This window comes from Bemisia tabaci, chromosome 1, assembly GCF_918797505.1.
Source record: "Bemisia tabaci chromosome 1, PGI_BMITA_v3".
In the NCBI taxonomy this organism is placed as follows: Eukaryota; Metazoa; Arthropoda; class Insecta; order Hemiptera; family Aleyrodidae; genus Bemisia; species Bemisia tabaci.
In genome coordinates, this window is record NC_092793.1 from 20,788,638 (window position 1) to 20,815,504 (window position 26,867).

Consider the following 26,867-nt stretch of genomic DNA (forward strand, 5'->3'; position numbering starts at 1 on the left):
CATCGAGGAACTATTGCTGTAGGTATACGCAGAGTTGTATAATAAGATTAAGCATTTTCAAGGATTCGGACCATTAATTTTTATTCTTGAAATACATTTTTCGGTTAAAAAATATAATGTTGGATTTCTAGTGAATAGAAAAGCACTAGTTTCTTTTTCACTTTGTAAAATATCAGTGAAATGGACGTATTTATGCCAAAAAGAACTGTGCACAGATGAATTAAATGAAAAGGAACTATAGAGCACGCCAATCCTGTGAACGCAATTCCTTTTAATTTCATTCATTTGCTCATATTTCCATTCCGCATGATTAGAAGATGAGATTCTGAGGAGCTATTATTTTACTATTATACCACTGATAATGAATGTGCTTTGAAATACAAAATCTGTATGGTTACTTGGCGACAGGTGCAGGGCAACGCTGTGCCAGACAATAGTGACGCGACGTTGCATCGCCCGCGACGGTGGCGCTTCTCATTGGCCTTCGCATCACCGACCGGTCCATACTTGGCGACCGTCCCTAACCAATCAGTTATCATGGGCCAGAAGCAAGCGGTTGGTCCGCCATGTGGGGTTTAGTAAGTGATAGATGCGTGGTGGGCCAATGAGAAGTGGCGGCGGCGGCACTGGCCGGTGAAGGATTGCACTGCACCTGTCTCCATTTGGAGACACCACTCTGAAATAAAATCAGTTTGCATTTGCCTGCATCACTGGAAAAAAAGCACATTGGATCTAGTCCAGACTCTTGAAAACATCGACAAGAAAAAGTACTCTTGCTTCAATCGGATTTTTGCTTAAATCAAGAACCAAGCCTCTTAATTAGAGCGGATTTCCTTTTGATTTAAGCAAAAATCTGATTGAATCAAGAGTATGTTTTCTTGTCAATGTTTTTAAGAGTCTGGACTCTAAATCCAATGTGTTTTTTTTCCAGTGATGGTTGTATACTTAATTTTTTCCTTCGATTCCGTATTCTCCCACCGCCTTCCTTGCATGGATCAAACCGTCGCGTCACTTTAAAGTAACAAACTAATTTTTTGATGTCTCTACTAAACTGTTAGCGATCCACATCACGAAGTCTTATCAACTTTTATTCCTTCCACCAATGAACTTCAACTCTTGTCGCACAAATTTTCCCTCGCAGTTTCTGGCATTTGCTGTGGTTTTGTAGCGTCTTGGCCAGGTACGTCCTCAGGGCTTGGAGCTCCCTCAACTCGGAACGGCTCGATATCTTCAGATGGGGAGATTTCTCTGTATTTGTACCGTAAGGACAGCAGTATAAGCAAAATGACGTCCAAAAACATGAGTCCGGCGTATAACAAAAATTGATATGCCTGAAGAGAGAAAAAAAGAAAAGAACAATGACAACTTTTTCTTTAGACATATGGGGGTATCCTCGAATCAGGATTTAGGGATGCAAGTTGGAAAAACATCATTTTTTCTCCATTTAAATTCATTATAAACATCGATTTTCGGTGATTTTTCACTAAATCTGACTAAAATATTCACTATATCGAAAATAATTACTTGAGCCCAGTACACAACAAAAATGTAGGTACTCCATCAGAAAAGGAAAAAAGGAGAGCAGCAATTTTTGTACAAACCTGTCTTTTGAATCCAACACTTGCGACGAGAACTACGACAACACTGCCCAATGACATGCTCATAGATAAAAATGATTGCATGATTGATCTCATCTTTGCCGGAGTCTACAGAATTTAAAATACAAAGAAAAAGCTTAAATTAAAAAAACTTGAAATGGAAGTTGGCAAAGGAGCAGACAAGTAAACTCATTTATAAGAGACGCCATTTTTACCCTCTGTAAAAATCTTGTATTATTTGCGTGGACGGAATAGAATGGAACAACTTTAAGTGTACATATTTGTACAGCACGAGCAAGAAAACTTTGACCTGGAAAATCATAATCTTAAGTGATGGAAACATTGATTATTATTATATTTCGATATATCCTCTAAAGATAAGAAAATTCATGCTCATCATTCTGAAGACTTTCCTCTGAAGAAAAAACCATCAAGTTAACGTGCCGGAGGGGGAGGGGTGCATAAGACGCGTTTACCTACTCGTGTTAGATACATTTTTTGCGAAAGCCCTGTCAACACTACTAGCAAAATTTCACGGAACTTTGCGCGAAAGTTAAGTTCCGTAAACCCACCTTTGTGCTGACAAGGTCCTCCATTCATAAGAAATGAACCAAAAAATTATGAAAGAACAAACATAAATGTGGTTTAATAATTTTAACTTCCGCCGCTGCGTCGCGCTGATCGCACTGTGTTTGACGCAATGCGTGAAGTATTCCTGCAGTCTTGTAGGCGCTATGCGTTTCACGCCAACCGCACCTGACCGCATTGTATTTGGCTCAATGGGTGAAGTATTCATGCAGTATTGTAGGCGCTAATATGTGTTACATGCCGACCACCGCGCCGAGGGCTTGTCCTCTTCATCTCAAGTTCTCGTCATCATTCCTCTCTGCGCTAAGCTCCAGGCCAAATTGCGTGTTAGGTTCCTCTTTTAACTCGACTAATTAAAGATGCTGTCTGCTGCATCACCGAAAAACTACAAAATTAGAAATTAATATACTTTTAGGAAAGAGAGATTTTGTCCCCTTTTCTGTTTGATATTTTTTTTTCCTGAATCCGATTTAATTTATACCTACATTTTAAAAAATTGCAAAAGTTGCCGCCATGGACCACGGCCCATGTGGCCACCGCCACCCCCTTAATCCGGCCGTGTAAACATTAAAGGAAAAGAGTCCCTGTAACATGCGAAGGGATGCATATTGACGGTGTAAGTCTGCAAAAACGTATCTCAATTTGCAATGTTGCAGACTTCCTGTCACCCTTCATTTTTAACAGAAAAATTATATAAAACGAAATTCTTAAAAACTGCCGTGATTTTTCTCTTCTGTGTGAAGAAAATTCTGCGAAAACTTCAAGGAGTGATGCCTATTTGTTCTTCCCTAAAAATATGAAGAAGGAGCGGAGATTTTCAAACATCGCAAACGAGATTCATGGCTGCGGACTTACCGTCGATATCCCAGAAAACTGTCTTCTCCATGCATTCTAACTTCAAAGCATGCTCCAGGAAAACTTTAAACAAACTTAGCGAAATACATCAGCTCTGCCTGAATCCCTTGTCCACATGGCAAACCTACATTGACACTGCACTTTTGAAGGAGCACCTCCAAAAGTCAGTTGAATACATTAATAAAGCCCCTCCCCTAAACTTTAATATTCTGGTGTAAGAATAAATAAATAAAAACCTACCTGAGTGAAAGTGAATGACACGTATGTCATTGCAAAAAATACTTCAGCGATCGACATGACGGTTTTTTGAGGTATCATCCACAGCAAGTGTAATGTAGCTGGTGGCGTGATTGTGTGCAGATTACCAACCTACGGAGTCAAAATTTGTAGAATTGGAAATACAAGGCGTTTCTTACAATAATATTCACTTACTCTATGAGGGCATTATCTCGATTGCCACTTGCTCATAAAATTAAAGAAGAATGTAAATACCTCGAAGGCTTTTGCTGACGAGATGCGTTTATACGATCCGAGTTTATGTGCTATCACGATTATTTTAAGTAAGTTTTTTTGGAAAAATTGAGATACTATAATTTGGAGTAGAGCTTAGAGCTAGTCTCAAAGTAATAATTAGATAAATTGGAATATCAGAAGTTAACTTTAGTCTCAGGAGACCAATCAAAGTCATTTTCACGTCTTACAAAACCCAATTTTCGATTTTTTGAATTGAAAAAAAAATTTATGCATTTCTTTTGCTATCATTCTAAAAAAAAATATGAAAAATCACTTAGACAACACTTTCATACATCATTAAGTCTTGAAGCCCTTCTAGGTGGACTCATATACGACAGTCGAATTTTGACAGAGCTCATGGACCTAACCATTCCTGTTTCCCTGATGAGCCAATAATACTGATAAATATATCATGAAAGAAAGCTAGGAAAAATTATGGTGATATACCAACTCACAATTCTGGAATCGATCTTCTGTATGACCAATGTATAGACCCCTCCACTCTCAATCTGAAGATTCGATAGAACCATTTGATCTCCATACATGGCATCATAACTGAAATATTATTGATAACTAAATTTATAATTTGAAACAAACAATAACACAAAATATAAAATACGGGAAAAATTCAGTATCAAAAAGGACATTGAAAATTAAATCCATAAACAGGTTCAGAAAGCTCTCGCATCGCCTTCTCTTACAATCCAGCGTAAGAAATTTTACGCACGTACAAAATCAAAATGGGATCAAAACGGGGGATCCCTCTAAATCGGTCTTCGCTATATTTTAGAAGTATTTACGATTATTTTTCCAGTGAATTTTACGTATTGAAACCTTCTGCTAAGAGAGACCGTCAAATCATTTCCGCAGGCCTCTGAAGGCCAGCACTTTGTTCTCCCCTACATAAAATTTTGGGTTTTCGGATAAGCGAATAAATGACTTACGTGCCAGAGTCTACCTCGATCAATGGTGTAACTACGTCTGACTCCAGAAGCTTGAATGTCAACTCACTCCCATACTGACTCTTCAAAGTTAGAGGTCCGGCAAAGTTATGAATTACCCTGAAACAAAAGAGCGATTATCGCGGATTAAAATTAAACAACACGCAATTATTACTAGAAAAAAGGAAAACGTCTAATTAAGGAGTTCTAGACTTTCTGCCCCAAACTAGCAAACCCGGAGGAAAACCCCGGCTCTGAGCAAGGTAATAAACTATGGGCTTTACGCATTATCAATGCTTTTCCCGCTTTCTTTCTTTCCTCATTTCCATCGCTAGAGATGGTTTCAAATTTCTAAGGAAAGCATCCAAATCTGTTAAAAGTCTCTATTAACTGGTCTTTATCATATTCTCTTATATGTATAATAAACAATAGGGAAGACATATTGTTCTTAATCCAGCTAAATTATGTAATCATAGTGCTGCCCAATGAGCGGTACCGTGGGGCGTGTTGTAAGAGAATAAGAACTGTGGCCAAAAAACTATGGTTCATGAGGTTTTCTCTCATTTTAGACTGTAAAAGACGACTTTGGGTTTGTGTCCATCTCCGGGGTCCATCAAGAAGCCAACCAAGAATTCGTAGGTGAAATATGTCTACCAAAAAAAACGAAGAGGAGAATAAAAAATTATTCGCCTATTTAACTTCTCTCTTTTTTACAGTCGAAGAAAATATAAGACGTATTACCTTAGCTTCGGTGCATTGATTTGAGATTTTGAAACATCGTCAAATCCTGGGACTCTCAGCAGATCAATAGTTCCACCCAAATCGGTTATGATGTATGAAACGCTCTGTAAAATAATTTGCATTGATACTTTTATTCAGTTTTTACCTCAAACTCAGAAGAAACGTTATGCTTATGCGTTATGCGTTACAATTCAGAAATTATTGGTAAATCAAGTCATCCCAATCATTTGCAGATATTCTGATCTGAACGCGCAACAATAAATTACACTCCATGGGCAAAATTGCCCAGTCTGGGAACTAGTAAATGTTTTTGCTCCGTCCATGAACTGAGCAGCCAGTCCAAGGATTGACCGGTCAAAAGTTTGAAAATTACCCTTTGGAATGTAATACATATGCTAATCTATGAATTTCCCCACTTACCGATTTCTAAGGAATATTTCGCGATAATTTTCATGAAATAGAAAATCATCAAAATAGGAACCTAAAAGATCGAATAAATAAAATGTATTTTTGTTTAATTCTTTCTGAGGGTTTCCGGTAAATATTTCCCAGTTTGGTATTTTTGTTTCTTAATTTTGCTTTAATAACAGTATTTTGGATGTGCATGTTAAATATTCATAAATTGAAGGCGTTCTCGCTTTACAAAGACTTAAACTGATTGTGAGTTGACTGTGGCCGACGGCGCCTTGATACGACTATTCGGCTCCACGGATGTCCGCAGGCCCGCCACAAAGGGGGGGATACTGGGTCCCTGGTACCAGGGCCCGTGTTACCCGTGAAAAACCGTTGATTTGTTGGTTCCTTAAATACCTACCTCCTCTTCGGAAAGAGAAATTTCCCTCGTCCAGTTTTCGGGCACACCAACGTTCATGCAAGGCAAACCGGCATTCAAAATTAGATCCTCTCTCAAAATTCGAGTTTTTTCCACCTGAAGTTCAGTCCTTTGCAACGCCCCAAGTGGTGAAATAAACTGTTCACCATCAATCGGTGGCTGCAGTTCTAGTGGACACGGAAGACCGTTGAAGATCCTCAATTGTCCTAATTCAGGCGACGGCAATTTTGCATAGCATGGCTAAAAGTGGGAAGGAAAGGAGAAAATTATCTTTGTCCATGATCGTTTGCAAAACCATTGTGCGCTAAGCAGTGGCGTGGCGTGCTTTGCGATATATCGATTGATCTGCCATTTAAACCCATGGAAAAGTATCGGTAAACAGGGTGTTCGCCTTAATAATCGATTCCCCCCTATAGCTTTAAATGGGACACTATCGATAGTCGATTATCACGCCTCGCCAATGGCGCTAAGGCAATTTTTTCAGGGGATAGTCACTTTTTTTAAAAACTAGAATTTGATTTTTGACTGAGAAACTTTGAAAAGCGAATAACGAAAAAGTGTTCATCATGCAGTAAAAAGAGCTCCGTTCAGTGCGTAAGGTTCAATTCACTTTAGTGGCTGTCCATAAATTAAACAACTCAATTTTTTCGATGTTATAACACCTACTCACTCCTCACAACGCGATCGGAACGCTGTTCCAGACATCCTCAAAATAATTACGTGACATTTGCCACGACACCCTTCCTTCTCACAGAGGAAAGAAACTTAAGTATGTATGCAGCATCTTAAAATTAAATTCAAATATATGATTGGAAAAATTAATATTTCATTGGAATAAAAACTTAAGCCGTGGAAGTCGTACTCGCAGGCCATGTAGAACTACCGTCCACTCTATGGGCTCAGAGGTCGCAATACCTGTGGTAGCAGTTATTGCCGCGGCTTCTGAAACGGAGAGTTAAATTCACTGTTTGGATGGGTAGCTATTAACCCCCAGGAGCGCTCTTGCCGCTGCCACCCCTCTTTAGCGTTTCATATTTAAAGCGCCATGAAAAACTTTTTTTCCCAATTTATCCATTAACTACAATTTGACTTTACTCGTATGTTTAAATTTAAAGAGTAATCTCTGCAGTTTTTACCCACCTCAAGTTTAACCTCTACATAAGCCGCCATAACATAAGATAATGCACATAAAGCGGCTCCAACGGTGATGTATTGCAGAGGCCTCCTGATCCCGATTTTTGCTAGCGCCGGATAAATGAAGAGCTCGAGCATTGGTATAAACAACATACAAACGAGCGGGTTCAAAAATGCCAGTTGGTCCGGTTTGATAATGAACCAGTTTGGTACAACACCGTCCATTTTAGAAGCTTGAAAAATCCAGCTGGAGCCCTAAACTCGTCCAAAAAATGTAACCATGGTCAAAAACTCATCGCGTCAAGTGTGAGGAGAAAAATTCCCTTGGTATTAGGATCCTATGAAAAGATCAGATTGCGATAGAGAGCATCGAAGTGTTGTGTATGTTGCCTACCTTCAAATCGAAGGGGCTCTTCTTGTTTTGGTAGGACGGTTGAAATTAATTAATGGATGCAATATTTCTTTGCATGAACTTGAGAAAGCGGCTATTAAAGTTTGCCGGCTCTGTTGCCAGTCTTCGGATAGGTCTTTTCAAACACTTATAGCATCCTAAAGGCAAATTATTGCTTGAAACTTTGGCTCGATTTTCTTAAAAGTATTAGAAAGTGCTCAGTATCGGAAACTGAAAAGCGATATTTCTAACCCCGAACCTGTTTTTTTTGTTTTTTTGCTGAACTGAACAATCTAAGTTTCCACCCTGAGGCATATTTTACCGAGCTATGTCTCATCTTAAGAAACAGCCCCTCCTCTCCCGTCCCATCATTACCAATCAGCTTACCACTTGGTCATACAGGGCGTAGAACATGGGCACTGGAATATACATGGCAAGCACTCTTAGAACGTCACGAGCATCTGCCTGCATTTGTGGGTCATATTTGTCAGCTACGCACTCCAACCAGTGTGAAGAGACTTCTTGTTTCTTATTTGACAAAAGCCTTCTTCTTAACCCGTGCTGATGAAAAAATACAAGAACAAATCAAGATAATAAACATCCCCGTGATTAGATTGAAAATGGGGAAATTTTAAAAAAAGATGATTCGACAAAATAAAAATTAATAATCTCGCGATTTGAATTATGAATATCAAAGAATTGAAGGGGCAAGAGTCATATAGGGGCTAAGTCACCAAAAATTACAAAAGGAAAACTACCATTCCCAACTTTGAGTAAGTGTTAAAATAATTCATGCAACGTAGCAATGCAACAACATTTGTTTGATCCTCACCTCTTCAATTATTGGTATCAACTCACAGCACTCTGCAAAATAAATTAGGTTTATGCTCCCAGGTAAAAACTGAAGTGATTATGCCTATCGACAACAACGGATAGCCGTTTTTCCGCTTTTTTATTTATTTTCTCAAAAATATACGCGGTATTTTTATCAAGTTTTGAGAAATTATCATTCGTTTATAGGAGCAGGAGGATTGCAATTCTTTGTCACGTCTCTTCTTCCTTAATTCTTAAATTCAAGGAGGGTATTGACCTCTTACATTGTAATCATCCTTCATCGGACGTGTGTTTCTCACTTCCCTCTCTTTAATTTCAGGAAACGTATTGTTATTTTGATCGGCTCAAAAACTTGTCATTTTGATTTATCAAGAATTCGTAATCCAGATGAAAAAGAAAAAGAAAAGGAAAAAGAAATGAATACGAATAAAACTTACAAAAATGCACTTTAAAGCAGTTAAAGGGATACTTCCTCCATGTTTCAGCATTTTATACCAGGGTTTCCCGCAAATGAAGAGCACTGCAAAATCAATTGTTATGGAAGAAATTAGTTCGGTTTTGGTCTTCTAGTTCTATCTACTACCCTAAAACCTTGTAATGATTTTTAATCCTTATCTCATCCCAATAAGCAACCCACAAATCCAAAAACCAAAATTTGTCTTTATTTGGCGATAGGCTCCTCAACTGGAGTATAAACCGTATATAACTACCAAGATGAATATGAGACTAGGGTTAAAAGTTGTCTCACCAAGTGCAAGGAGCATGAGGATAGCCGGCACGCCAAAGGCAAGAGGGTAGCAGGATTGTTGACCGAGACACTTGATGTCCTGTCGAATGATAGGACTCGTAATGGCGGATAAGAACGCACCCACGTTGCAACTCACGTAAAAAATGGAGAAAAACGTAGCTAGTTGCTTGGCCTGTTGCGGCAGCACGAACTGCTGACCCCCGAAAGTGCTGATGCAGGGTTTCATGAGTCCAGCCCCAGCCGCCACCAATATCAGCGCCAGCAAAGAAAAAACTCTGGTGTCGATCAACAGAAAATATTCCTTGCCGTTAGTAACGTCGCACAATATGATTCCAGCAGGCGGATTGTTGAAATTGATATCGGAAGATACAGACAAAGAAGACGTAGGGAGTATGGAGCGATCCTATGTTGGTTGAAATAGGTGGTTCTTAAAGACTAAGGTGGTTAATGATGGACTAACTATAGGGTCTTTCGTGTTGCCATTAGTTAGTCTATTACCTACCTCCTATGTCCATCGCAACCACCCGCCTCCTCCAATGGGATCCCTCCATATCCGTTTTATCTTCTTTGTCTATAGCTTTGTCCATCAATTTCAACAATTAGCCCGCAGGCCCTAAGATCCCTCACGTACTCCGTTGCGTTCTCGGACTGACAATTCTGAGAGAGCATAATTGACAAGAAAATGGTCATGCAGGCCATGTACTTTGGTATTGTGCTTTTAATTTTAAACTTTGGCTGGAAACCATCATCCATGCAGCAGTAATCGTCTATTCTAGGATTTCGTTCATATCTTGTCTGCAAATCTTATCTCACAGTAAATTAGACATCGCGTGTCTTAGGTCTTTCAGGGTTCTGAGAATAGTTAAAGACATTAAAGAGGAAAGTGGTGCAGTGCACTCAAATTAGGGATGCTCCTGTCTGAGGCATGGAAACATTATCTAAAATTTTAATGTAGACTGTGCAGGGTCGATTCCCTTTGTAAGTGTTAAAATGTGGTGGATAATCTGAGTCGTTAGGCCTCTTCGCAGAGCTTCCGGAACTTACGCGCAGATGAAAGATCCGCGAGTTGGCTCCGGCAAAGTTCCACGAGACCACGAACCGTTCCTCGTGTGAAAGAGACCTTACGCAATGCAAATACGATGTCGTTGAAAAACTTGTACTGCTAACATTTTATTGATTGATTTTATTACGACTTTTTTAAGTGTACGAGGAATGGAGTTCCCGTAATTTGTTTTATTCAGGGCAAAAGTTGGACTAGTGATCGTTTTTTGTCAGTATGGAACTCCTCATAATTGTTGCCCAGTTTGGGGTTTTCATCTTTGAAGCACATATCGCTTAGAAATGCATAAATTATATAGAATAATGCTTGGAATATACCTTGGAGAGAAGAACCATGGTGTTGCTGCAAGCGCCAGGAGCACATTCCCAACCGAGTGAATTATTGATGAATAAACTATTGTCCTGAAATTTTAATAATTTTTTAAATGGAATTGGGACGAAAATATTTCTAAAATCTTGCCTTTAGATATTAAGAACGAATCGTAAACTTTTACCATAAAGTTTAAAATGAATTGATGATATGGAGACTTACTGCGCGATACATTTTCGAAACGTTCATTGTGGCAACTGAAATGATGCCCTTTCATTTGAGAAGATGTTAACGGATCATTGAATGATAATAATTTGAAGTATGTAGGGCCTCCAAAAATGCATTATTTCTTCTTCCTCTCCTCTCTCAGCTGTGTCTTTGCAATAAAAACTATTTTCACTCCATGATTTTCACAGCTGCGTAGGGATCCCTTCTTCAGAATTGGTTGTATACATTGGCGTCATTTTGGTAAAGGGGGCAATATTCATACCCTGAACTGAGATTTATATATTTTTCAGATAGTGCATTTTTGGGATTTTTCGAAATTTCCCCCCCCCCCCCTCGGACTAATTTTACACATCTTCAAAAAATTGGTGCCTTCCCTATAGAGTCGGATAGAATGACGCCCATGGTTATTCCTTGTTTTTCAAAAAAAAAAAAATAATAATAATAACCCACTCAATCATAACCGTTAATTATTAACCTTTTGAGTGCCCCTAACCATTAGACGGATGTAAATCAAATATCAGTCTGTATCATTTGCCTTTTGGATACTTAATAAAGCTACCTATCACTGTCTGGATCATGAGATATGTTTCTCATAATCCATAACTGTAAATATAACTCTAACATTGTTAATATGTGAATAAAGTGAGGATACGTACTTATATTGTCCAATGTAGGCATCCGCCAACGTTCCTCCACAGATTGGAAATATATAGCATAAAAAGTTAAAAATGTGGAAGATGATGGTTGCCTCCCGTTCCGCATAGAGTAACACATTTCGCATATAAAGTGCCAAAATCGCTGAAATTAGAGAAATATTATTCATAAAATAAATTCTTCGTAAAAATGAATGCCCTGGATGAAGGCTTGCCTAATTTTAAAGGATTCCATTAAGTCTTTATTTGGCATACGGATAAAAACAAATTGGCTGTAATGGTTATATTACACATACGTGTACATGAAGTTCCTACTGCGCCCTTCAGCGATCTTTAACACCGCATTCCTTCCTTCATAACACATTATCTCACAGAGGTGCTGGCAAACCTCCACCAAAAATCCATTTCAGTTGCCCCCAAAATATGTTGCGTTCGTTAAAGGTTTTCACCAGGTACTTTAGAGGACGAGAATTTTCACGATTGATTTTTCGATTGTTTTCCTTTTAAATCTTACTGTATCGTATTACTCATTGCGTTTCAACTGAATAAACATACGATTTGGATTAATTTGCTAGCTTGATAGATAGCGTTTCTTTAATATCTCTGGCTTAGGAGCCCATGCATGAGATTTGTGACAGCAGAAATGTGCAACCTGTTATCCTTAAACTGTTTTATCATCATTTGATTGCTATACCATTTTGCCTTTTGGTTGGGTTCTTTACCGCCTCTGTTAATTAGTTGATACTTCACTTACCCCGCATTCCGTAGTAAGAGTAGCGTTCACAAAACTCATTGCCGATTATGAAAAACGTAGATTTCGGATATTTCAATTGCTAAAAAAGAAAAAACATAAAATGCAATCTGAATGAATATTGCAATTATAGAAATATTATGAAACTCAAGTCATGTTGCAATATAAGCGGTGGAACTCCCAAACCACGTATCTCGTTTGCGGTGTTAAAAAATCTCCACTCCTGGTTTATTTTTTTTTTTAAAAAAAAAATCATTCCTTGAAGTTTCCTCAGAATTTTCTTCGCGCAGAGAAGAAAAAGTCAAAGAAGTTTTTAGAATTGACGCAGAGTGGTTCTTCGTTTAAAAAATAAAGTACGACAGGAAGTCCGCAACATCTCAAACCGAAGGATACGCGATTTAGGAGTTTAATTATCGATATTCTTAATTTATTCATCGATACAACAGGTATCTGGTATATTCATCACAAGTTTCGAAATTCAGCTCTGTATACTATTATCAGAATTCCCTGGAAACATTATTTAATATAAAGAGTGCGATGCGTTTGCCTGCTATACGTCTAACTATCCCCAATGATAAGGCTCTATTTATGACAAATAGTATATTACATATGACATATTTTTATTCAATTTAAAACAACTGTACGTTTTTCCATACTTTCTTTCTCACCAGAAACATTGCACTTTTTAGACAATTCAGCTCATTTTATTTTATTTTATTTTATTTGAACGTACATTTAAAGTGAACTTTCTAAAATTCAAAATTGTAAATTTTGAGCGTTGTATCTGAATGACAATGAGTCAAGTTTTAATATGCAGCAGGAAAACTTTCATCGAAATAATCTGCAATTTGGCACCTCAATTCAGTTAGACTGTCCGAAACCCGAATAAAGCACTAAAATATAGAACTTCGTGAAGATTAAAATTTAAACATCATTAACTACCTTAGCAGCGATTTGAGATTGAGCATCAGTGGCAACCATATTTGAAAATTCTGAAATACCAGCACTAGGTAAGGTACATATAGACAAATCAAACAAGAGTTTCCATTTGAAAAATAGGACGACTGATTACTGAACAAAACATGAACTGCAAAAGCAGATATTAGTAATGAAAAAATGATGAGTTTAATTCCAAGACTAACTGGTACTTAATCATTAAAATTTTTATTCAACATGGCAAAATAAGACATAATTTAAAGACATCGCAACACCGATGTGTCCAATTTGTATTCGTTTGGCGGCAAAAGGAAACTAATTTTCCGGTTGAAATAAAGTCGCGCCGAACACTGTCCACTGACTCACTCAATAATTAATTTCAAAACGTAATTTTGCCAGGGCTCAAAATTGTATTCACATCTCTGACGGCCACCTTAAAATTGTTGACACTAAGTAACTTTGACCAGGAAAAGGGAAAAATCCTTTGATTGTACTTATCTAGCGATGTTGTGGTATTATCGTGACCGCCTGCACCGCACTCAAATGAACAACGTAAGTAAGTATATGTTTAAATCTAAATTGCACACTCAAGAGCCTGTCAACGTCAGAAAAAGCATAAGACTATGTAAATTTTCATTAATCCGAGATTAAATCGTCTCTGTCAAATACTGAAGTGGGAAAATCTGTGCACGCACCAAGCGAACTGCTATCTATGATCGAAAAAGTAGCAAAATCGCAAAACCCCTTATTTTGGTTAAAGTACCTAATTTTCGAAACATTTTCGGGGGAGGACTCCTCGACCTCCCTCTCCTTCTAGGGAAATCCCTAAGAACCCCCCTCCCCCTTACAGGAGCTAGATTCATGATTGCCGCCTAACTTTTGCGATGTCAGTCCGCTCCTGCTATACTAACAATAAGTGTTCAAGGTATAAAGTTTCTACACTCATTTGCTCACATGGAGCTGGCAACATCGAGTTGAATCACCACTACAGATAAAATTCATGTGACGGTGTAGTGGGTCAATGCTCACCGGATTCATGTCTTAACACAGTCGTTTGCGTTCATAAGATTGAGGATTGAGACGTCTCTTACAATGACTGTCATTATCGTATCTTCAGAAATAGTATCAATGTAGATAATTGTGTTCAACTTCAGTGATAACAAAACGTTGAGACTCTTTTTTCCTCTTCTTACTTCAGTATAAAATTCATATCTTCCCGAGGCATTGACACTTAATTGAAAACTTGAAACATCGCAAGCTAGAAAGAAGTGCGCTGCCGAAAAAGATGAGGGCGTAATGTGGTCTAATGTTAATCAAATCTATTTTACCTTTCATGATAACATTTAGATCATGAGCTCACCGACACTCAAATCATGTTTGGTCACGGTTCGCCAAAACAATATGCTCCAGTCGAACCTTCTATTTGAAACTAGACGTTATGCTAAAGTGTTGCGGTGCTTCTTTGCTTCCCCGCTGCGTGAAATTGTCAAGCTATGTCGATAAACCTAAAGTTCTTTTAGCGCGATGTGATTACTTGGAATCAGCAGTTGAATTATTAAGACAACAGTGAGCATTTTCTTTTCAAACATTATTATCAGTATTATATTTCAATCATTGATACATGTGACGTAGCAGGAAAAATGTGCTTTCAGATGAAAGAAAATCGAGATAAGTATACCACAGCCGAAAGGGGTTAATTTTACATCATTTGGCAGACAGAACACCCGAAAATTCTAAAAACTGATCCTTTGACTGCAATCCAAAACTCGAAGATTAAAAAAAAAGGGGGGGGGGGGTTCGCAACGATTGGATGGTAGCCAATGTGTGCCATGTGCCCAAATGTAGCGGTCGTTAAAAAGGAGGGCGGGGGGTGGATCTATTCTCGTCCTCGACCTTGATTAAGGATCCTTAGAGAAGTTTTCATCATTCATGATGACGTTGAAATTCTCATCGTAGACTCACTTGATAGATGCCTAGGTTTTAAATCTGTTAAATTTTTAAATCAAATAGTTTGTTCTGGATTTGAAAAAGTCCGGGAACAGGAACAGTCTCTTGAAAAACGATTACCTATGTCCTAACAAAACAAAACTATCTTTTGCCTGGGGTGAGGCTTGAAACTCACCGTTTGCCTGTCTGTAGTTTTCGTATTGTTTGAAATTCGAGATAACGGTCTTTAAAGTTTGCCAGCGCTGACGCCAGAGTTGGGAACGACTCACTTTCAAAGCTTACAATATCAATAAAAATGCAATTTTTAATTTGAAACTTTGACTCCACGTTCTTGATGGTATTAGAAAGCGTTCAGAACTGAGAACTGAAAACTGAAAACTGAAAAACACTTATTTTTTTTTTTTTAACTTCACACTGGTTTTCCGCTGTAATTTAAGTTTTCACCTTGAAGCAAATTTTATCCTACTACATCTTATTTTGATGTATTGCTGATCGAGTAAAATTGCCTCGATAACCATTTCTTCATTGATGCTACTGTTTTTTAGTTTTGAAGTGGAGTGCTGGGACAACGTGAACAATGGAGACGTGTCTAAGGAAAAACTTGTCGAGCTTATCCGAGGAAAATTTGGTGTGGTCATCGACTCACAACAAAAAATCGACCACGACATCATCGCTGCTGGAGGTGAGACTTTCAAAGATGATGTGAACGTTCAAGAAAATGTATACCAATTGGAGCTTTGATGATTAATATTTTGTGGTCAACATGCTCTTCCTTCTTACTCAGGACTTCCGTACATTTTCCCGTTTGCAGGGGTCGTAACCTTACCCTGGTAAAAATTGGCAGGTAGAATCTGTGTTCCAAAATACCATAGACCTACAGGCTGTAAGATTTCCAATAGCTTCTATAGCCGGCTACACAATTTCTTATAGCCTTTTATAGTCGATGGCAACTAAGCAACAGCCAGGCGATAAAGGGTATGCTAAACGTTACTAATTACGGATGCTAGGACATAGTGAATTTTTGGACAACTGCTCTCTTTTTGGGCCGTAGTATCTTGATTTATTCTGCGAGAAAAGCTCCGTACTTTTGATGGATGCCTGCCATTCCTAATATATTAGAGCGCCTTCAGTTGCGTATGATACTGTGCAATACCTCTGGTGTAAAATAGTTGCTTCAAGCGCCGTGACACGCTGCGGCGCGGCAGGCGGGCAGCCAGCACGAAACGCGCATTGGCGCCTACAAACCTAACAAGGATACTTCACGCGTTGCGCAATGCGTGAAGTATCCCTGTTAGGTTTGTAGGCGCCAGTGCGTCGCCGCACCTCTTTGTGTTAGGCCCTAATATTTAATCTGGAGGAGTCAGCGTTATTCAACTCATGATTTTGAAATGTTTGCACATCCTGTATGGATTATTCTCATTTTAATTGATGAAAAAAATATGTATCAAAGGGAAATATAATGTGTGTTTTGTAAATATTAAGGTGGTTCCGTATCAAACTTAATGATTTTCAAAGCACACGAATCTCTACACAATATCTTATAGCCTTTTATAATCGATGGCAAGAAAGAAAGCAACAGCCACGCGATAAAGTGTAAAGCCCGGCGATAGGAACTATAGCCCGGCTTCATAATTATTTATCGCTTCGTATATCCCGGCCGTATGATTTTCTCCGCATTCTACAGCCAGCTATATGATTTTCTGTAGCCTTGTTTAGCCGGCTATAATAATTCCTATGGTATTTTGAAACACAGCTCCTATCGCCAATTTTTACCAGGGTAGGCATAATCCCTTTAGTTTTCTAACCCAATAGCCTCAATAATGAATTTAGGGACATTAAGCATGAACGTGTTAAGGTGATTGGATGGACGCCATATTTTGTGTCAGAACGGCATGCGATATATCGCATCAATTGGTTCTATTTTTTCAGCTACTCGTCATTTTTCTCCAATTTTGAGATCGCAATTCCGTTGTCAGGAGACTAAAGCACTCACTCACCAATTGTAACAAAGAAATTCAACGTAATAAAGGCGTGGTTTTCTCAGAGAGAAAACATCGCATTCGATACTGATACCGAAACTGCACTCGAATGCGATGTTTTCTCTCTAAAAAAACCACGCCTATATTACGTTGAATTTCTTTGTTACAATTGGTGAGTGAGTGCTTTAGTCTCCTGACAACAGAATTGCGATCTCAAAATTGGAGAAAAATGACGAGTAGCTGAAAAAATAGAACCAATTGATGCGATATATCGCATGCCGTTCTGACACAAAATATGGCGTCCATCGAATCACCTTAAGTAAAATTCATTGAAAACTCTTGAGGTAGAGTAATTTTGACCAGAGCTGGTCGCAAAATATTATTTGCAAAGGATGGAAGGAGCTAAAAAAATATGAGCAAATAGAACGCTCATATATGAAGAGGCATAGGGGCGGTGAAACTGCGAAACCACGTATCCTGATTTGCGACGTTGCAGACTTCCTTTCATACTTAGTTTTTAATGGAAAACTATTTTACGTCGACTCATTAAAACGTCCGAGTTTTTTCCTCTCTGTGCCAACAAAACTCTGTGAAGACTCCGAGGAATAATGTTGATTTGCTCCCCTTCAAAAAAATAAATTGAGAGAGGAGATTTTAAGACACCACAATCGAGATATGTGGTTAGAGAGCTTTTACCTTTCGATATGGGAATAGAATATAAGTGCATTTTTTGCGATTTTGAGTCATTTTATGATGTACAATTTTTCGAGCCGGCTTGCGTATGGTGGCTGCAATTGGTCAAACATAACAAGAAAGTTACCAGTTTAAAAAATCTTAGTCATTTTATTTTTGGGCTAACATAGAGATACCTCTAAAACTCTTTTTTCTTCTTTTTTGCAGTTAATTTGGCTTCTATTCATGTTTATTGGTGCCTCAGGAATCTACAGCCATCTATAGACATGAGTTTTAACATAGAGATTATTTTATTGTCAGAAGACATCAGGGGGATTTTGGCACATCTATGCTCCGGCTTTCAAATTTTCAGGGGTTAAGATTGAGTAGGTGGTGTTTCTGCAGATCCACTCGTCAATTTCGTGAAAATTTGTCGCCAACACCGGGATTTGAACCCGGGACCTGTTGGTCTAGAGTCAGACTCGCTGACCGCTAGGACAACCTGGCCGGCTGTCAAAAAATGCTATTCCTTGTACCCTCTGATTTACAAGGTTGCCTTTTTTATTGCGATTAAATGTGGACATTACACGCATGCAAGGGTAACAATGGGGGAAAATGCTGCTTTTTGAAAACCATCTCGCAAAAATACTGATTTAATTGAGCATCTTAATTAATTTTACTACAAAATAGTATTGTTTAATGTAATGACTGCACAGTTTTCTGTGATTGCTGAAAAAATTGGCTTTTTTGACTTGTGCCCTTTTCCTGCGGATGACTATTATTGCTAAAGAATGTTTTTCTCGCAGGTTCGACTCTGCGTGTAGTCAGCACTGTTTCTACGGGCGTGGATAATGTGGATCTTGAGGCTTTGAGAAGGCATCGCGTTCGGCTTGGTTCCGCCTCCGGTGTCAACTTAGAGGCAACCGCTGAACTCACCGTTGCATTATTATTAGTGACGTCACGGAGAATTGTTCAGGGCATAGACGCCGTTAAAAAGTGCGTATACGTTGTTGCGTTAGATGCATTGGTGACACGGATTTATGGTACCATGTCACTTTAGACGGACTAAAAACAACTAACGTTTTTAACGGTCCTTTTGTTGTGGGAGAGCAAATGGTTAAAGTTAATTATTAGGTGAACAGTTATGGAAGAACAACACTTAGATCCTGCTGATTGAAGAAGACACGCACTTTATTCACCATACCGGATCACAAGAGTTGGAAATTCTGCACTTAGATAAAATATCATAGGATGACTTGCGAGAACTTATAAGAGGACATGTAGTCATAGCTAAGATAGTCAACGAAAAGTCAGTCTTGTAGCTTACATCGCAGGGCACGTAGGGCCAGAGAATAAGCAACTTTTAGGCTGTGTTGCATCACCCAGCCGATGCACAGATAAAAAAGATATTAAAGAAATGTGCTGGTGCGTTTGATTGTATGTATGCAAGCATCGGCTTAAGGTCTTAAAATGCTTGTCATGAGAAACAAAAAGAGAGACAGAAGAAATTAGGGAGAAAAAGACGGAGAAAAATCTATCGCGAATACAGAAGAGAGCGTTTCGTAACACGCGACATACACCTAGCGCCGAAATTTTAAGTAGAACAACTTACAGTGTGTCGCGATCATACAAGGTAATCTAAAAGTCTCGCACCACCCCTACTTAACCCCTAGGATTCTTGTCCCTTTTCAGGAGGATCCCCTTAATTTATTATTTTTTTTTTGGTTTTGGGGGGGGGGGGGTCCAAAAGCCGTTGCCTCTGACACAAGAGCACTCACAATCGTAATAACAAAATATTTTCCCAAAAATAATTTCAAATCTCGATTTCAGTTCGTTCAAAAGTTACAGGGCTGATGCATGGTCCTAACGGTGTGGGACTTTTGGATCACTCTGTATTGCAATATTTATTATGCATTAAAAGAATGTTATTTTATCACTAACTCACAAAAATGAGTTCAAAGTTGCGTAATTTGAGCTCCCATTAAACCATCACCGAGAAAGCAACGGTAGTGTCCGAATATATTCTTCTTGTTGTGGCTATGACCTCGGTCGCTTGTCGCCTCTGCTGAAATGTGCAGACGTGCATTGATGACGGTTCAGCAAACCATGTATTGCGGCAGACGCAACGCGCAATCGGTATCGTGACCGCGACGGAAGGGATATTTCCGGACGCTATCTGGCTTTCTCAGCTATGTGCGTTTCAAAGGAGCTCAAAATCCGCAACGTTGAACTCGTTCCATTATCGTTCAAAAAAAAAAAAACACAGCAAAATTCTAAAGAGCTATGTGCATTTTCTCCTTTTTAAAGGGTGAAGCTATAAAAAATTACTATACGAGATTGCAGAGGAGAGACAGAGAGAGGGAGCGAGATTGAGTCAAGAAGATGTGACTAGGTAACTCTCATTTTCTAGATTTTCCTGTTTTTCACTCGCCATGATAGTGCCGGTGGCGTATGTCTACCACTACTAAAATGGGGATTTTTTCACCAATTCTTCCTGTACATTATGAAATTGCTGTGGAAACTTAATGATGAAGTTCATTTAATTTGATGACGAAATTAATTTAATTTTAATTTTTAAAATTAAAATTCCAATGCCTCAACTTGACCAGCATCATATAGAAGCATATCATCCTAACTTGATTAATGCATTTCATATTAATTTATGTTTCCAACGCAGTGGTGGCTGGAGCTCGACATTAAATCATCCATGGTTGAACGGTCAAGGATTACACGATTCCACCGTCGGTATTATAGGATATGGTCGAATCGGTCACTCTGTAGCCATGAAGCTGAAGAGCTTTCTGCCAAAACAGATCCTATACACAAGCAGAGAAGAAAAACCTACTGGTATTTGTTTTTATTTTTTTCGTTTCCACAAGATTCAACCGTCATTTCAACTTGATTAAATGCCTAAAACATGTGGCGATTAGTGTTAGGGCATTTTTTAAGGTAATTTCTAACGCCCACAGACCAAAGGAATAGTGTTTTGACTTGTTGAGTTTTAGTCATATATTCTTCCTCTTACGTCATTCTTTTATGCTTTTCTCCTAGTAGTTGGCGAGAGCTCACTCAACAACGATCAACAAACATGATAATTAATTTTTTTCATTAAAAGTACTTTTTACATTTTTAATATGTTTTTTATTGCTTTGGGCTGTATATTTTAGTTTAGACGAGAGCCTACATTGTCATCTATGGTGCCAGTAATAAAACTTATGACACGCTCAATGACCCTGGTAAAAATTGGCAGTAGAATCTGTGTTCCAAAATACCATAGACCTACAGCCGGCTGTAAGATTTCCAATAGCTTCTGTAGCCGGCTGTACAATTTCTTATAGCCTTTTATAGCCGATGGCGAGTAAGCAACAGCCAGACGATAAAGTTTCTGCTAAACGTTACTAAATACGGATACTAGGACTTAGTTAGTATTTGGACTACCGCTCTCTTCTTGTGCCGTAGTTTTTTTATTTATTTTGCGAGGAAAGCTCCGTACTTTTGAAGGATGCATGAAATAGTTGCTTCCGACACCGTGGCACGCAGCGGCGCGGCGGGCGGGCAGAGAACGCGGAACGCGCATTGGCGCCTACAAACCTAACAGGGATACTTCACGCATTGCGCAATGCGTGAAGTATCCCTGTCAGGTTTGTAGGCGCCAGTGCGTCGCCGCTTCGCTTTGTGTTAGGCTCTAATATTTAATCTCGCGGAGTCAGCGTTTTTCAACTCGTGATTTTGAAATGTTTGCACACTCTGTATGGATTATTCTCATTTTAATTGATGAAAAAATATGTTTTAAAGGAAAATATAATGTGTATTTCGTAAATATTAAGGTAGTTCCGTATTACACTTAATGATTCCCATAGCACACAAATTTCTACACAATTTCTTATGGCCTTTTATAGCCAATGGCGATAAAGTGTAAAGCCCGGCGATAGGAACTGTAGCTCGACTGTATACTTTTTTATAGCTTCAAATAGCCCGGCTATATGATTTGCTCCGCTTTCTACAGCCATATGATTTTCAATAGCCTTCTTTGGTCGGCTATAAGAACTCCCATGGTATTTTGAAACGCAGCCCCTATCGCCAATTTTTACCAGGGGACTTTGTGTATTTTAATTTAAGGTCAAGTTAAGGGAATGGAACAGCAAACAAGGGAGTGGTGTTTCATGTTCAAAATGTTCTTATATTTTGCAAAAATGAACCTTGAATTTCCTTTCTTAAAAGGGGAAACCTTGTAAGAATAAAGAGACACCTTGTGAGATAAAGGCAAACTTTGTAAGGTTCTGGTTCCCATTAAATTACCACGTATCTGTCAAAGACACACTTACATCGTTTTATACGTCACAAGTTTCATCGTCCTCGTATTCAATCAAACGAATAAAACTCTTCCTGCCCAAGTTATTCTGATTGATTTTTCGCATGCTGCCTTCTATATCAGACTCAGAAAATTAGACAGTATATTGATTGCTGAACATCCTCTCTTCTGTAAGTGCTGCTAATTTCTTGAATTCTTCCTCTTCTTCGTCTCTTTATTCTTCATCATCTTCCTCTTCTTCTTTTTTTTATTCTTCCTCAACTTCTTTTTAAGGTGTTCAGAGTACAGCGACACCCTTAAAAACCTCACGATGAAAGGAACATGCTGAACAATACCTGCAGCTATAACGGTTGGATACAACCATTCCTGTTCTATAGATGTTATAGAGTTGCATACACATAAAAATTTAGGCGATCTGACAATGCTTGCTTCCACACCTCGGCATACCACCCTATGAAATCTGTGCAAGTTTTTTGAAGATATCTAGGAAATTATTTGATTTTCACAGGGGCTGAGATAGGTGCTGTGTTCACAGACCTCGATACTTTACTGCGATCTAGTGATTTTGTCATCCTCACCATTGCCTTGACTCCAGAGACAGCAGGCATCATGAGTCGAAGTAAAATAGCTCTTATGAAGAAGAACGCTGTTTTTGTGAATACTGGAAGGGGTGGTTTGTAAAATTATTCCTTTCTCTCTACAGATCTTATAACTTCCACATTACATATTCACCATGTTGGGCCTAAAAGTTACAAAATCCGCAAGTATAAAATCTATGAACCATGCAAAAAGGCTAAGACATAAAAAAAATTAAAAAAATTAAAAACAATTGGTAGGTGCTGTTATTTGATTTGATTACTTTTTCAAGCTACAACATACTGCCTTATTTTGTGTGAGTTAGTTTTTAAATAAACAAAACACCAAATGCTCATTTATACAATAATCAAAACCACGATGGTAGAATGGTGTTATGCCCACGGTTTATAGTTTTCTTTGAGCGAGTCAAAGCCAAAAAAATCCTGAAATTATAATTATAGTCTCAACATGAACTCTAATGAGTTTCAGTGCAAGACTGAGGGGGGAAGTATTCAACTGCGGCAGATGTTTTATGTATTGGAATAATCAGCTGGAGTGACGCCGAGAGACCTATCCCGGTTATCGGTAATATTCGAATGCATGTTCCTGGGCTGACTACTCTCCCCCTCAGTTTTGCACTGAAACTCACGAAAGTTTACTTTTCACCTCTAATTCTAATTATTTGATTATTTTAGCTCTGATTTTTGAGCAGAATGGTGTGGACGTGTGGCCTTGTTCTACCATTCCGTTAGATCCAATATTCGAACCACATTTTAAGTGTTTCATTATCATTTATAATTATTAATTAATTTGTAGGCGCATTTTCAATTTTTTTTTCTTTGTTAATTTTTTCAGCACTTGTTGATCAAGACGCTCTAGTGGAGGCTCTTCAGCAAAAGAAAATTTTCGGTGCAGGTCTGGATGTCATGACTCCTGAACCGCTCCCCCTCGACCATCCTTTGCAAAGGCTTGAAAATTGTGGTCAGTAGGCTTATGCACACCACTATTTCTCAATTATCACCAGGAGACAAACAGAAGTGATCAAACCACAAATGAGTAGTACATGAACGTAATTATGCTAAACGGCACTAAGTGAACTAAGTCCAAGTGAATTAAAGCAATAGGTACATTGTGCATAGGACTTGCGTGCCTCATAGTTCCTTTCCATGCCACACTAACTGCCTGGTCATGACGATATTACTTTTCACCTACAATTTTTTTCTTCATTTTTTTTCATACGTGTAGAAATCTTTTGACCAAATCAAAATCAAATCAGCCTCAGCGATTGGATGCCACGGGGATTTGCGGCGTTAGGTGCTATTTCCTGTATAGAATTTTGCGAAGAATATGATGATGCTATTGGTTTTCTCTGGAACGAACACCGAAGCTCCAAAACAGCTCTCAAAATTAAGCATATAATGTAGGGAATCGCCTACTGACTGGCTTAAGACTGGTGGGTATCATCGTGTTTTCGTGAAATTTTCCGAAAGGATACACATTAAAATAGGAAATCTATACGGCATACAAGAGTCTCATTAATCTGAAACCGAAAAAAAGGTTATTTATAATTTTAAAAAAATTAATATTTTACATTATTCCAAAAAGGTGGGGCCATGATTTAAGTTCATACCTTGAATGGGCTTGGAGTAAATGCAAATATCTCAACAAAGATGGCATATATTATCCAGTTACTTAGTTATGTTATACTATGTTTCAGTATTACTACCTCATATGGGATGGAGCTCATCCAAATCAAAAGAGGACATGTTTCACCTGGCAGCCAATAACGCCATAGCTGTTTTAAAAGGAGCTCCAATGCCTGCCGAGTATGTCTTGTAGCAACATGCACGACGGGACTCTTTTGGCTACTACCATATGTATCTGCGTGTTTAGCTAATAATACTATGACATAATATGCAACGTATCACTGTCATAGTGGTATGATATATATATCATTTAATAAAGTTACCATCAAGTACCAACAGCCAAAAGTACACCCTGTCTGCGTTTCGATCACGATGCTCTGAAAGTGATTGCAATTTGCCTCGCCATTTCTGTTTTCCTCCTTATCAGCTCCCTGATGGTCTTGACTTGGTCAATTATTGTTCATCGTTCACATAAACTATGCCCTAAATATAGAGCGGCAAAAGTATTGTATTGTAAAAATCTCTTTGTGTAAAGTCATTTGACACACATCTTTTGTCATCATGTTTGACGATATTTTTTAGATATCCGATTCCATAAAACTATAAAACGACTGTCGGTGACTTACAAGTACGAGTACTTAATGTCTTTATGTGTCATGAGAGGTCACCTAGATTGTAAATTATCGCGTGAACCATGAAATAAATTAAAATGCAGTTAAAAATTTGTTTTTATTCATTTGAATTGCACTTTAAAGACAAAATATTTCATAGACCCTCCTAACAGCCATCTAAGCAATATTGATGAGAGCGGCAATTTTTCGTTCTTTTCTTTCTTTCTTTGCGCTGGTTTTTGGATATTTTTCTGTTTATGATCTGCAGCGATCAATAGATATTTTTATACCTCTTAGATTTCAAAGGTGATGGACGCATTCGTACATGGGGCTTTTCAATTGTTTAGAGATTAAGGATGGAAGGAATCTGTTTCAACAAGCCCACTTGGCAGTTCTGTGAGATTGTTTTCCCCCACCGGGATTTTTAGACCCTTTCACTACAGGCCAACTAGCCAGCTCCGGCAAAAAATCATTGAATCACCACTCCTTTTTGGCCAGTGATGATTGGTGAGGGATGTATTGAGCAGTTTTTTTATTTCTTTTTTTCACAAAAAAACCTAAGAAGGTCGAAGGCTAATTCCGCCTTACGCCATTAGCAAAGTCATTATCGTCAGACCAGATCTTTTGTTCGAAACAAAAAGCTCAGGTCAAAAGCGCACATCGATCGCTTTAATGTGAAAAATAGTGTTTTAAAAAATTAACAATATTAAAGAAAAATCAAAACAACTTTTACAATATTAAAAGAGTATTCTTAAATTTTTTTTCACCTGTAATCAACGACCCTTTCTGCTTCGACTACAACCAGTTATTCAGCTGTATGAAATGAATCTATTCATCGTTAACCTGACTGCCTTCGATGATGGCTATAAGATTCCTTTAAGCAGGCAGGCACCAAGAAAAATTGAAAGTTTTCTTCCGCGTGAACAGGGATTCAGAAAAAAATTACAATCGAGAAAAGGCGACAAAATCTCTCGTTTCCTGAGAGTATAGTATTTTCTAATTTTATCGCCTTTCGGCGATACAAAAGACAGCACCTTTAATTATTATTCGAGTGAAGAGAGAAACGAAACACGCAATTTGGCCTGGAACGGCGCGGCGCAGAGAGCAATAATGACGAGGACTTGAGATGAAAAGGAGAAGCCCTCGGCGTGGCGGTCGGCATGTAACACATATTAGCGCCTACAAGACTCCATGAAAACTTCACGCAATGCGTCAAACACAGAGCGGTCAGCAACGGTTGGCGTGAAACGCATAGCGCCTACAAGACTGCACGAATACTTCACGCATTGCACCATGCACAGTCTTTGTGCACAGTGCGTTTAGCAGCGGTCGGCGTGAACCGTACAGCGCTTACAGGACTGTAGGAATACTTCACGCACGGCGCCAAACACAGTGCGCATGCGGCCAGCGCGGCGCGGCGACGGAAGTTAAAATTATTAAACCATATTAATGTTTGTTTTTACATAATTTTTCCGCTCATTTCTTACAAATGGATGCTTGTCAACAGTTGACAAGGCCATCTTAAAGAAAGAGGACCTTAACGTAAACAGGTCTGGGAAAATCAAGCGCTGAAAGTGAAAATAAACCATGAAATGAGAAATTTTATCTGTTCATTACCTGATTTTTCAACTGTACCACAAGGTCTTTGGGGCATATAGATAGACTCGCTGGCTTTTTGCTTGCAATTAGAATTAGTACCTATTCTGAGGATTCAGGAGAATACGTAGAGTTTCTTAACTAGCACTTGTTTTTAAAGTTTAATTGTCCTTATCTTTGAAAAATTAAGTGAAAAAACGGTGTCATTGTATTTATTAAGGATCAATTTCCAAACTCATGCGGAAAGTTTACAGCTCAGATTATTAAAGATGTACTTATTGGTGGCAGGTGTCCTATAATTTATCGTATTTTGTTGAGTCATTAATATTGCCAAAATATATACAATAGAAAATGGCATCCATCAACTCTTAGTAATTCCACACGGTGAGAGGCAACTCTGTTCAGTGCTCAGCTTT

The 26,867-nt window shown here is 38.5% G+C and overlaps 2 protein-coding genes across 3 annotated transcripts; one reads left to right on the forward strand and one right to left on the reverse strand.

The window, feature by feature from the left end:
- Nucleotides 1–54: 54 nt before the first annotated feature.
- Nucleotides 55–13,658, reverse strand: LOC109038803 (peptide transporter family 1). Of its 2 annotated transcripts, XM_019054000.2 has the most exons (15): nucleotides 13,119–13,658; nucleotides 12,180–12,258; nucleotides 11,429–11,570; nucleotides 10,553–10,636; nucleotides 9,176–9,450; nucleotides 8,865–8,947; nucleotides 7,981–8,154; nucleotides 7,209–7,457; nucleotides 6,051–6,308; nucleotides 5,237–5,340; nucleotides 4,499–4,615; nucleotides 4,010–4,109; nucleotides 3,282–3,410; nucleotides 1,602–1,706; nucleotides 55–1,331 (listed from the first exon to the last, which is right to left on the reverse strand). In XM_019054000.2, the coding sequence occupies exons 1-15, from the start codon at nucleotides 13,155–13,157 to the stop codon at nucleotides 1,110–1,112; spliced, it is 2,160 nt and encodes a 719-aa protein (XP_018909545.2). In that variant the 5' UTR covers nucleotides 13,158–13,658; the 3' UTR covers nucleotides 55–1,109. The 2 variants fall into 2 exon arrangements, with proteins under 2 accessions (XP_018909545.2, XP_018909546.2); XM_019054001.2 differs by lacking the exon at nucleotides 12,180–12,258 and having other exon boundaries at nucleotides 13,119–13,657.
- Nucleotides 13,659–14,354: 696 nt separating this feature from the next.
- LOC109041249 (glyoxylate reductase/hydroxypyruvate reductase) lies at nucleotides 14,355–25,581 on the forward strand. Its single transcript, XM_019057517.2, has 7 exons — nucleotides 14,355–14,678; nucleotides 15,605–15,741; nucleotides 18,517–18,706; nucleotides 20,388–20,557; nucleotides 22,531–22,695; nucleotides 23,454–23,579; nucleotides 24,316–25,581. The coding sequence occupies exons 1-7, from the start codon at nucleotides 14,551–14,553 to the stop codon at nucleotides 24,435–24,437; spliced, it is 1,038 nt and encodes a 345-aa protein (XP_018913062.2). The 5' UTR covers nucleotides 14,355–14,550; the 3' UTR covers nucleotides 24,438–25,581.
- The last annotated feature ends 1,286 nt before the right edge of the window (nucleotides 25,582–26,867 follow it).